Genomic DNA, 13947 nt, shown 5'->3' with positions numbered 1-13947 from the left:
TCTAAATCGACAAGCAATACAACAACTATAAACGTTAAAGTCATCTTATTGTAAGTTAAAATATTATGGGCAATTCAGGGCAGGTGTACTTTTAAATATCACTTTAAAAATACTCAGGTACTATCGCACTAAATTTAAATTCTGTGAACATTTCGGCGTGTAGCCGAAGTCAGTTGTTTAAAAATAAAATCAAAGATAAAGTGCGACCCACCCTAACGGTGAACTAACAAAAGTTAATTTAACCTAATATATCTTACACAAAGAGAGAGACTACACTGTTGTCGAACCGGTTGTAATTATGACCGAGCTTTTCCTGGAGGCACAAATTTATTAAATGAGAAAAAAATTATTGATGAGGATCAATCTAACGAACGTTTTGAACGATCGGATATATTTGTCGAAAACTTTTGTCGAATTAAACGTATAGCGTTCTGATGTATTAGGTTCTTTAATTCTATTGGTGAGATTACCTTGTCGGCTTTTTGAACTATTACACTCAATACGTACATCTGCATCGCTTAAAACGGCGGTTGAAAGTGTATCTCTTTGCTGCTTGATTTTGAATCATTTTTATATACAGAAGTGTACAGATAGTAGATCATAATAAGTAGATTTTAATATTTTAAGACTAAGAACCTCTTGCCAAAATTCTTATCGAGACGTGTGGGCTAGTCGAGCCGAAGGCGACACTTTTTTATCTGCCGAAAACGTACATACCGAGATAAACAAAAATCCTCTAGAGGGATAAGTGGGAAGTTATTGTTCTGGGCAGACAAATAAATTAACACACTAGTGCGTAAAAAAGACGTTTTTAAAAAGGAGGTGGGGGGAATCCAACTGCTATACATAAAATCTTGTTCCTAAACTGGAACTTTGCGCAAACAATATATTTTCAACCTCGGCATGGTCTCAAGTTGACAATACAAGTTCCATTTAAGCACACGTGTTATGAAACAAAGCTACAAAGTTACTGTCGAGCATTATTAGCTTCGGTATATTGTCCGTAAACCATTTCTGTGGCGTTCCCTCACAGTCGAACTGAGGTGCGCTTTAAAATGTAATTAACGTTTAAATTGAACGTAAAGTGACTAGATGATCGGGCTGATGTGTAGGCTAAAAATTTGTTGTTATGCATAGATGGAAATTACTCCAAATAATGGCAAGCGATTTCATTAAATTTACGATCTAAATGCTGTAATTAACAGTTAACACAATCACTTTTACACGTACAACACATCAACTTATAGTGTTGTTATATATATAACGCTATTTGTTTTACTAGTTCAATCTTATGTTATTTGAAGAGCAAATAACAAATTCAATGTTGAAATTTCACCTTCATCTAGTTCGAGCGATGACAAAAAAAGAAAAAAATTAAAACAAAAACAGGAATTTTATTTGGAATAAAATGGAATAAATTTTGAACGATTTTTTGAGAGAAGAAGAAAAAATAAATTTAAATTATTCATTCATTCACACTTGTAAATGTTTGTTTTCTCACTTTTTTATCTTGTTTGAAAAAGAGTTATTGTTTGATGGTTGACTTTTATTTGTTGTTACAGATTTTGGAAATTATTTTCTGAATGGTTTTTGTTTTTTTGTGTGTGTCTCTTTATTTAAATTTTTTTTTTAAAGTGATTCGAGCGTAAATATGACTTACACAAATCGATTTTGTATTTCGTCGTATGCTACTAGTTTATAATGGATCTGAAATTTATATTTTTCGTTCATAGCTATTTGTACACGAGACATTTAATAGTTTGTTTGAATATTATATATTTGTAGTAATTGAGAGACAGAGAACGATAGCTTACATCAATTTATAATTTTGTTTTTAGATTTCCGTATGTGCACGATTTAACTTTAAAAATTATTAAAATTACGCTTTCACACAGGGTAATTCTCGGATCTGTTACTTCGTTGGATCATCGACTTCGCGTCGGATCGGTTAACTTCACATAGGAAGCACTTTTGTACAGTTGATAATTTTTGTCTACAATTATTTCATCAGCTTTAATTTTTTTTGTAATGTAAGATCTCAGAGCTGACCATAACAGATCACATAGCAAAAGGTTTTTTAGTTTTCTTGTCTGGAAAGTTGCCTCAAAACAAGCGTACATCAAGACGATGGAAAAACGGATGTTCATTATTTACATTCCACAATAACTAAGTCAAGTGTGAAATTTGTTTATCTGAGTCAAGCCGAAATATAAATACAAAGAGCGACACAATAAAAATATAAATAGATTTTCTCCGAACCTAAAAAAGTGCGTATTTCTGTCGTGTGTCGCGTACAATATTTAACCTGACATGCGTATTTAATGAAAAATCTTTTACTTCAATACTTTCAACATTCGTTTTGCTACAATAATCATCTGGTTAACACTTATTTCGCCGTTGTTGGCTTCAGCAGTGCTGGTATTATGTTGGCTGTACGCGATATAAAAAAGATGTCATTGACTCTTTGATAGAACCAACTGAAATACTATAAGATTATCGATACTTGAGACAGACGATCGAGGCTTGCCGAGATTTGCCTCTCATGTATCGATATCCTATTTTATCATATGAGTGAAAACTAGATAACAACAGTTGAACTTGTCAATAATTTTCATTTATCGCATGAGCGGTGTGATTCCCCGAAAAAATTATTCACCTAGGATATATAATAGTACATTTTCTACCTTGGTGTATATTTCGAGAATAACTTCGTATGTACAATTGTATATAACGAGCGCCAGCGAGTGTATATACAATTGTACATAAGAAGTGATTCGAGAAATATATACCAAGGTAGAACAATGTTTTATCTCCTGCAAGCTGATATTTCATACATTAGCGAAATAACCACAAAAATTTGAATTTAAAATTAATTAATTAAGCATGTTGTTTTAAAACGCATTCACAACAAAAAAAAACATCATACAGAGAATCCTTTATTTACTTACTCACACACATATACTATCCACCTCAACATTTCGTTCAAATCACATCATTCCGACTACTCTGATTATTTGATCGATGTAGAAGTGACTAACGAACCACTACCGACACCAATTGCATCTCGTTATGTGATTTGTTGGCGTAGTGGTCAGCATGTTTGGTCGATATGCTGCTGGTCCCGTGTTCGCTTCCGCCGTTCGGCGATTTTTTTTTTTTTTTCAAATATGTAGATGGAAAGTAAATTTACCCTAGGTGGGTTATGTGTGAATTATCCAATCGTATAGGCTGTGGTTATGTATGCGTTTGTGTTTATATGCAGAAACGCGTAATGTATGAAATATCAGCTTGCAGGAGATAAACAAACATTATACTTCTGTAAATTGTCAAAGTGTCATTCGCATATCTTGTTGTCTCGGCAGGCCTCGACCACTTTGTCATACGCGCATAATATTTATTATCCATTTAGGCAGCCGATTTATCCGTCTAGATAAATAACTGTGACGTCACAACATGACGCGAGTATGATAAAGAATATAAAACTGAACAGCTGTTGCGACTGTTCTTTCACAGATGTCCGAAATAGAATCCAAAACTAGAGTAATCATAAGAATTGTAGATATTTACAACACTGTAATACATCCCGTTTGTTGAGACAAGTTAGTATACAGGAAATTTGAAAGTTTCAAACTTTCACAGGCGGCAAGCATACCGTCTGTATGATTATCGAATCTATTACTTCTTTTCATCTAAATATTTTCAACAGGATTATAGAAACCGCAAACCCCTCCCGAGTAAAAATAAAAGTCTCAAAGGTCGAAAAGAGACGTCTCACGTCTAACAATACAAAGGATTTGAGACCGTGAGACGTCTCTTTTCGAACTTTTGAGACTTTTATTTTTACTCGGGCTGGGTAATTACTTACTTCCCAGACATGTTGTGTAATCTGCTATTACTTCATACTTACATTTTTGTCAATAGATGATATAGCCGCCAGAAGGTCTATTTACTTCATTTCTTTCTACTGCCTCTATCATACGAATATTTTTATATAGAATAGAAACTTTTTTCTTTAAAAAATGTTAAATTAAAAACGACCGCATTTTATTCATTACGGATTCATATTATAATAGCCTGTACCTGTACAATGCACATACCATGCATGTGATTTTTCACATCGCATGCCACTTCGTTTTCTTATTACTTTTCCGTGGTAGATAAATCTAGATTTCCCAACGATTTTGTGGTTATCTTAGAATAATAGAGAAAAAAAATACCTACAGCTTCTACATTACAAAAAAACATTAGTTTAGGTGGCCTGCAACAAAAAGACTGGTCGTTAGTCGGTAACAGAATTTTATAATTTCGAATTCCAACAGTTTTCGATGTTTTTTCCCTATGATAATAAGTTTTTGTTTAGAATTTTATGTTATATAAACTGGCAGCATATCTAATTGCAATTAAACTATGTCCAACGTGTCCAAGTTTATTAGTATTTTATCACATCCGACATTGATGATTTGTATGATTCAACTGTGGGATTTTTTTTATTCAACTCATTTGCTTTTTGCGTTTCGACAAGGTACATCGATTTTGAATGGTTCTATTCTTTGAGATTTGTCACAAAAATCAACCGTAATGATTGACTTGGCGGGTAATAAGTTTCAAAACTTAAAGGTTTTTTTAACGTTCTTTTTTCTCTCCTGTTGAAGTTTTATGAGCAGGCTTGAATGTAATATAATTTAATAACAAAATATAATAATGAAACTGAACCAATATTGTTCCTATGGTGGGCTACTTACAAGAAACCACGAAATCATTAATCAATGATTTGTGTGAAAGTTCTTCAATTAAATGTTAAATTACTGGATGTGGAATGTCTGTGAGAATATATTTGTATTTGTCGGAACAACAATTACATGAACATACCTCCGATATACTCATACAAAGCAGATGGTTAGATGAAATAACAATTTTAACATTTTGATTGTTATTGGGACCCATCATAACCAAATTCTTGTTTCATTCACCTCACTTTAAATTATCATTATCGTGTGGTGTATTTTTTGTGGAAAAAAAAATCGTTGTGTGTGATGATTGTACAGTAAAAAAAATATCGCTCATTTCGTTGTAGCAGTTATGTAACCATTTAATGCTTCGATTTCATTATTCAATATCGAAATAGACAATACAACACATAACTCTTCAGAAATAATGCTGGTATATGCATTTCTTATTACTTCCAACTAATTCGTAATGGCTGGAATATTGAATTTGTAAAACTTGTCCCCGTTAACAAGCGTTTTTCGTTTTGTTTGTTTCTAATCAAATGTTAAATGAATGCCCGTAGACACGATGTCACTAACCGAAACGCCAATCCATCGATGGAAGTATATTAACATTTTGCAGAATATTTATTTATAAAGGAATTTGCATGATCTGATTGGAGTGAAGAATAATTTAATTCCATGTGATGTTAAACAGTTAACCACTAGCGTTGTGGCATTTCGTGTTGCCGTCTAAAAAAACTATTGCTTAAAAAATAAATTGTAGTTATTACAACGCTGGCGCCGTCGAGACTGACATACCTATTATCATTCGAATAAATCCGCAAAACAATATTAACGACAATTTGTTCGTTAATTTCCGAAAGAATTTAAATGAAGCTTAAAGCTCGACAACGCTCAAAAATCTTTTCATGCTTCATACGAGAGCCGAGAGTAGAAGTGTCAATTTTGATGTTTACTTTCGTCCCTCAAAATTGACATTTCCTCACTTTCGGCTCTCGTATGAAGCATGAAAAGCTTAATACGTCAAGCGAAAATGAAAACAATTATTAAATGTGTTGAATTTTCGTCTGACGTAATACGATAGGTTGAAGATATTATCAGTGTTTTTATGCTTCCAGAAAATGCACTATTACTGTCGCATCCAATATCGGTTTTACGCATTTTCTGTTCGCGTTAGTATGAAATAGTAGATTACGTCCTTGTTTGGAACTTTTTATTTTGACAGGTTTGGCCAAATGCAGCTCGAGCCGATGGAAAGAGATTCAACAACACAAAGCAAAATACAAAGTTCCAAACAATTACGTAAGTCATTTTATATGATTATGCACCAAAACTTGTACATTTCCTCAAAGAAGCATTTTCTCGGAATAATAAACTTAATGACTGTACAATATTCCTTGTATTGGATATTTGGTTATTTATTGACGTGGAAGTTGTAACTTCTTACATATAAGACAAAAGAAATATAAGACAGTAATTTACTGTACCTCATTCATTTTTGACAATGGTGGAACACTTCCTCAACAAAACACTGCGAGACAAAGTTTAGATTACTTATTCTCGCGATCAGGATTTTCATTTCAGTTGATTTTTTGTGAACAATACTCAAAATTTCTATTATTTGAGATATTCATAACGACTTACGCAAGTACTACTTACCTCGTTACTTCAATGAGACATTACTTCCTACTTTCGTTGCTTTTTTTAACTCTGTGTTAAATACGTTTTTAGCCACTCGATAGATTTGGTTGATAATGATTCGGTTCTTTTTGAAACGGTTATTTCTTAGCAATTTCCTGACTATTTTTGGTGTGTCAATTTGATCTCATGCATTTCTTCTTAACTTTCTAATTAGGGTTCTAAAGATCTTCTAAAAAATACCGAACCTCTACCGGGCTGACCGCCCACCTCTATCACACGATGTGTATAGTCACAATATACACTTCTAGTGTCTAAAAAAAACATCTATCACTCGTTGGCATCAATAACTATTTATAGAAAGGTCTTTTATAAGAAGTTGGTTGGATTCTGCCGAAAATATTTTTAACCGTTTTGCAACCTCCTTTGTTTTCCAAAAGTGCTTAATCATTGAACTTATATATTCTTAATCAGACTTTGCCACGAAAATTACAAAATTTTTTCGGTATTGATGGAAGTTCTGCAACGTTGTCGTTGTTGGGCTCTAGTAATGCAGATTATATTTCCAGTAAATATGTATATTACAAAGAATATGGTAACAATGTTCAACAGAAAAATTATGTGAGCCTCCGTGAATTGAATTTTTTGAATAGAATCTCTCCTTACTTACTTATGAAAGCCTCTGATCTTTGTATATCCGATGTAAAGAGAAAGCAAATATCCAAAAATGTAATAGCTAACCTTTCGAAATTATTTTCACAACTCTCTTCCGCTGAAACTTCGAGTCCCTTTGTTGTGAAATAGTTATTTGTTTACCGAAGGAAGAAAAAAAACAAATTCCAACAATTAGCGAATCGTTCGAATTTCCCAATTTCTTCCAGAGGCGAACACAATTGTTTTCATACGTGCGAGTGTGACTAAGCGCTGTTCTCCACGAAACAAAGACATCAACCATTTTCCAAAACAAAAACTAAGGTCCTGTAAAAAAGAGGGGAGAAGTCATACCGGACATATGCAAAACATGGTTTATCTTGGGAAAAAAGAGACATTTTCTCGGATGACTTGGGACTATCGCCACGCTCTACCAACACCCTCGAAATGTAGTTTTCGACTTTTTTCTCTCTGGTATCAAGTAACTATGAAATTAATTAAAATTAATTAATTAAAAGTTCGTGAACCATTGCTGTTGGTGGTATATTTTTTTTACCAGTTTTGCATGGGTCAGAAATCTTGCGTAGCAATGCTAGGAGACCATTTTGGATTTTGCAATTTTTTTGGGTAATACAAAAATCGGGGACCAATTTTATGTCAATTTGTAAGGGAGAACACTAAATTTGTTCGTAGAACAATTGCAAAATTTCTGGCCTATGCAGTTTTGTGTATTAATTTATTTAAGTTTGGCCTGTACTCGAATGACAAAAATTCCATCAAATGATGAAAACAGACCTCACAAAATGGTCATCAATCAAATTAAATTAACCATAGCGCGGCGGCTACAACAGAAAACATTCTGTTTTCACCACTTCGTAACAAATATTGTCTGATCTGTCTTCACATAAAAAAAATTAAGAAAAAAACGAATCCGAAATCAGTAAATCTGAAGATAAAAACCAAACAATATCCGAAGATAATTTAACTCTTTTTTTCCTTCTTTCTCGTAAACTTGTTGATGGACTTATTGGAAACATTTTAATTAAATTTTTCGATATGAGTTACTGCCGTTTTTCGTATCCACTATAATACCTACCGATTGAATACGGTTGGTATAAAAACGTAAAACATTATCTCAGCTCAGTTGAACGAATTCCAGTTTATAATAAAATCTCACTTAAAATCTTAAATCGTATTTTAATTTATGTGAAAACGGCAACTCAGGTAGCCAGTTGAAACATCTCTTCAGGTTATGATTTATTAATTGGGTGGCTATAACCTTTTTTCTTCATTATAAATTGTTGTTTAATTGATATTAGCATGAGGAATTAAAATTTAATTGCTTTTAAACGTAATATTAATTGAACTTACCACACGTCCATGTCGAATTCGATTATATTGTTGGAGCTGTTGAATGCACAAAATATTTTTCTTTCTTTTGATTTTTAACACATTTTTCCCATGTAAAGCGAATGAATGTAAAACGTTGGTTCATCTTGCACTCGTGATGCCACTAAGAGACCACGGGTATGTCAAATAAACCCCGTGAATTCTTCCAGTGCCATTCCGAGTACGATATTCGATGTAAAATATTGAAGTACAAAAAAATAAACTTTGTGTAATCCTCTCTCGATGTATAATCGTGCGATTGATTACTGTCATTATGGTTGAATTCAAAAAAATAAATAATAAGTCGTAACCATTTGCAACGTACAATCAAAGAACAAAACGAAAAAAAAAACTTTGTTCTCTTGTACACGATCAATTTCAATGAACGCAGAAGAAAACGTACAGATTATGTGATCGGAACGTCGTTGTTTGTCAGATAATGTAACATCCACAGATCGTTTTCTTTCTCATCGAAAACCATTTTTTTTTTATTTCTTGTTCTCAGCAAACATTTCAACGAATATAAAAAGTGTTGGATTCGCTCCACATCTTCATATATATTATTCGCTTGTTTGTCATTGATGCACTGATTAGTGAAATTCGTTTTGGATTAGAATTCGAAACGACGAGTCAGTTCCTCTTAGCAATAAAAATAAAATTTAATAAAACACTGAGAAACCAACAGTTCTTTGAATAAACTGCCATGGGAATATTTAAAATCAATTTTCTATTAGAAAGTGGCAATGGACCCGCTGAACTCACCGATGGAAACACCTTCATAAATTTTATACAATAACTGTTTTACACTCAACACTTTTAACACAAAATTTATTGCAAGCTAACACGATATCCGATTCAGAAGGTGTTTAATTGAATTTATTGGTTAATTACAGCATCTTACAAAAAAATATCAAATCTTAACAGGAAAAATTACTTAACATCTGGAAAAAAAGAGGTGAACGTGCAATCTTTGTAACGTTTCCGTTGAAATACGGAGTGTGTACGGTTCTCGTTTTTTTTTTTTCATTTTCTATTGTGGTTGGCACATTACATTTACTTAATAACAATTTTGCCAACTTTGCAATTTTTTTTTAAATTTCAGTTAATAACAAAACTCCGCTACTATTACAAAATTTGCTTTGTAAATTGTATATTAACCAATTCAGACCATATTTACGAAATATATATTTTTTAAATATTGTTTATTGTGATACATATGTTTGCCTTGCAGTTGCTTATTAAATGTACATTATCTTTTATGTAAAACATGCAGTTTGTCGAGACTTTTCTTTTAGTGACTTGTAGCCAAATAGATTCAACTGCAAAGTAATAATTTTGTCACGACAACTAACCGATAGGTTTTTTTTGCACTGTTCTTATAAGGAAACTTCGGTTGGCCTGTAGAGGAGCCACAATTTTTTTCATTACTTCATTCTTTGCACTCTATTTTTTGGTAAAATAACTTCACTCTGCTAATATCCATGAAATGTCATAGCAGTGAAGTTGGTTCTCAAATAAATGTAATAGAATTCTACATAAATCTATTACATTTGAGCTCTACTTTCTACACAGCATTTCCATATTTAACTCAATAAGTAAACTTTGACTCAAAGAACCGTACTTTGCTTCTCAGATACAAACACTGACAAAAAAGAGTTTGAGATCTGATTTTAAACCCGGTAAACTTTAATGCGAACAACCTCTTCACCTTGTAATATTGGTTAGAGGACTCAGTCATACCATTCAGCAAACTAAACACTTGATTTACTCAAACTGACGTATGCAAAACGATTTTTTATTCAACAGCGTAATGGATCATGATTCCTAATAACCGAGACCTGCTACGATTATTGTTTAAAATGTACTATTGTATCCATAAAACTAACAAAAGTACTTCCGCTTTTGTCATCAGATTTTTTTTAAACCATTTATAATTTCAGCATTTGTACTAACCGACTAACCGGATGATATTAGCCTCGTTATTAGCAACGAATTTGGTTTTTGATTTTTTTTAAATCTAATTTTACAGTTACTCTTCGTTTGAGTTTTTTTTTCAATATAACTGTCTGATCTCAATGATTTTATCGTGTCCGACCCTTTTAAAAATCCATCAAGAAAAAGAAGCCATAATGTTGATAAAATAGAAATATGCAGTTGTCCATCTCCGTCTCCTATATTCAGTGTCACGTTCTGACTATATAGTATACAAGTCTTGAAATATATCAATGAAATATTTATATAAAAAAAGGAAAAAAAATATTGAGATATTTAATACACTCATACCGGATACAGTCATCCGACGATCAAAACCTGATGATATCAATTTTTCTGTTCTTTCACACACGCATTAAACTCGAAACATTGAATGGTATGGTAGGTATATACTATATATACCAACAAAAATATATAAAAAAATCGGTAATTTCCTTTAATTACATGTAAAATTTGGATCCACCATTCGTTCATTACTAATTTTACCATTACATAATGATGAATAAGAAAAAAACAACAACACAACACAGCACAACAGCTCGGTAAATTACATTCATATTTAAGTTTTTGTGGAGAGTGATCACCACACAGAGTCAAAAAGCTTTAAAATACAATTTTGTACCGAAAAATTTAGTTTAATTTGTATATACAAATGAATTATTGTGTGACGTGTGTTAAATTGTGTGTTGGATTTTGTGGGAGATTTTTTCTTCACTTTAGTATCTAATATAAAAATACGAAAATTGTGAAGTCGTAGATAAATTTTTGTTGTTGTTGTTGTTGCTGTATAAGAGAATCATCATGTGCCTCGGTACAATTACCATTTACCATACCATTCAGTCTCTGATTTTTTTTTCCTTCTTCAAACTAACATATATGAAAATAATGTTGGATAATAAATAATGGACACAGATCAGTGTGAACATTGATTCTTTTGTTTTTGTTACTTTTTTATATGAACCGGAAATCGGTGTCTTTTGTTCGAATTTCAAGAGAAACAAATTTATTAAATGAAAAAGGTAATGAGAAAATGTGAAATACCCACTTAAAAAGAGGTAGACTAGATTTCGTTTCTTCTGTTGTTTTTTTTACAGTGTAAAGTACGCTCACATTTCAAATTGGATAGACTAATATCCGATTCATTTAAATGTCCCAAATTTTGTACTATTCAGATGACTGAATAGAAAGACCAGATTGTATCTAATTGATGTAGGGAAAATTAGCGTTTCGCATTATTAAATTTTGCCATTAAATCTGGAAATAATTTTGGCGGTGAGTCACCAATCTAATATACAAAGGTTCATTGTACGCTTTTTGTGAATAACCGTGAAAAAGTTTAGACAAAAAAATGGTAAAGTAAAAATGTAACCATTCAATGAAATCACTACACGTTACAACCTGTCCACTCGACGCAATATTCAAATGTTATCACCGAACCATATTCATTACAATATTATTAGTAATTGTGTCATTCGAAAAGAAAACCGTAGGCAGTTTAGTATCATGCACTGAACTAGTTTTCAACACACCAGAGAATGTTTCGTATCGCTGTGGCTATAATGTTGGAAAAAAGCACAAATAAATTATTCTTATCGCGCAATAGTAATAGTAAAAACGATGCAGAACGACAAATACAATTATTGGAATATTATTGAACGAGTTTCAATTCCTTTCCTGACGTAATATGGTACAACAACAGCGCAAAAAAAAAAACATTACAAAATTAATGAGTGTTATACACTCATGACGACGGTAGTTTATTGCACTGTGCACATAAAAAAATTATCTGCGTTGCATATAGCTCTGGTTGTAAATTTCGTGCTTTTAATTACACGAAACAGAATATCGAACATGAGCTTGCTTTAGACGTTTATCCACTCTTTGTGGTGTGGTGTAAATGGTAAGAATTATACCAGCATCGGAGATCGAAACTATCTCGTTAATTATTGTATAACAGGAATATCTGCATTATTTAACCTTAAGTAAACATGCAGCCACACAGCGGCTTATTCTAGCAAAACGGCAGGTGTAACCAATTTTTTTTTTTGATATCTTCGCATGATAAACGAATTATTTATCGCAGCAGTGTGGTGACATGACAAGAGTGCATACAATATACATATCGAGCCTATTAATAGAGCTATAATTCATGACACAACGAAAATTATATTATGAAGCTTTGTGATATGTAAATATGAATTATTGCGACCCGGAAAGCCTACCTTAAAATGTAATCTGTGTGGTTGAAACAATGTCGCCTCAGGGGGATGCGGGAAATCGTAATATAAACGAATAAATGAAAAAGTAAAATTAGGCACAACTGGATTTATTTTAAAAAATCAAGCGATATTATCTAAAATGATTTTAGGAATCAAATGACGCAAAATAAAGGATGCCCATTTTTTAGCATCAATTGCGTCAAATTTGCAACTGCATGCACAATCATTGGATGTTTTTGTATAGAATGACGATAAACTTGCTTGAGTATTTGAAACTGCTTTATGCGTCGGTTAACGGTTTCATGACGTGACATGTACAACGCATGTTCTTTTGTATTTGTAATGTTGGGTAAAATGAAACGTTTTGCATCTTTGTACCCTTTGTCAGCCATGGCACGTTCACCATTTTTTAAAGATGGTACAAAAGCTTCACGTGCAAGTTTCAAATCGGGATACAAACCACAAGGGTAGCCACCGAATACCCAAACTATGAATCCAGTTCGAATATTCAGAGATATTTCATACCGCAGACCAGCAGCTCTGAATTTATGACTGTACCATCCAGCACTGAATGGCGTTGGTTCATTAATTTTGAAGTCAACTCCGTCGATCGTAACAAAGCATGTCTGTCCGTTCGCGGCGCCTTCGAAACGGTCTTCCCAATCAATCTGCAAGATGTATTTTTGATTTTTTTTTCTTAAATTCATAGATATTGAATTTACCACGTCTAACTCTGAGAGTAACTCAACGAATATCCACGTCCATTTACAGATAGTTTTTTCGTCGGCGTGAAATATTGATCGCCGATTATGTTCCACTGAATATTGTTTTAAGAAACATAAGCTCCACAGGAGATGTTTCGGAGCACCTCCACTCGGTACACTTTGTTTAATTTTGTCCCATGTCAGACTGCAAATTCGGGGAGTAACGCCGAAGAACGCTTTGAAGCGTCTCAGTGCAACATATTTACTTGATGTCGACTTAGATTCGGTATAAACGTTCCCCAACGTCAAAAAGGCTTGTTCATTCATTTCCTATCAAAATGAAAACACGGAAAATTACTAGACCTTCTATTGTATCGAGACAAATGAATTCGATTATTGATAGGAGATACATAAATCTGAAGGCAGGAGCAAGTATGTTGTTAGGAGGAATACATGAAGTTTTGTACATTTATTACCGAGTAGCATTTCAAATTTTTCTGAATATGTCTTCGCAACATGGGAGAATTTGTTAATATTTACAGAAACGGAAATTAAGTGCGATTCAATTTACTGAAATAAGTTCAAAAAAACTTGAATTTGCCCGTATCGTGCCTCAAACTTCAG

The 13947-nt window shown here is 32.8% G+C and overlaps 1 protein-coding gene across 1 annotated transcript; it reads right to left on the bottom strand.

The window, feature by feature from the left end:
• Positions 1–12717: 12717 nt before the first annotated feature.
• LOC119076385 lies at positions 12718–13752 on the bottom strand. Its single transcript, XM_037183106.1, has 2 exons — positions 13342–13752; positions 12718–13287 (listed from the first exon to the last, which is right to left on the bottom strand). The coding sequence occupies exons 1-2, from the start codon at positions 13648–13650 to the stop codon at positions 12772–12774; spliced, it is 825 nt and encodes a 274-aa protein (XP_037039001.1). The 5' UTR covers positions 13651–13752; the 3' UTR covers positions 12718–12771.
• Between the last annotated feature and the right edge of the window lie 195 nt (positions 13753–13947).

Source organism: Bradysia coprophila, unplaced genomic scaffold (genome assembly GCF_014529535.1).
Source record: "Bradysia coprophila strain Holo2 unplaced genomic scaffold, BU_Bcop_v1 contig_232, whole genome shotgun sequence".
NCBI lineage: Eukaryota > Metazoa > Arthropoda > Insecta > Diptera > Sciaridae > Bradysia > Bradysia coprophila.
This window is presented reverse-complemented; position numbering and strand designations above follow the sequence as displayed.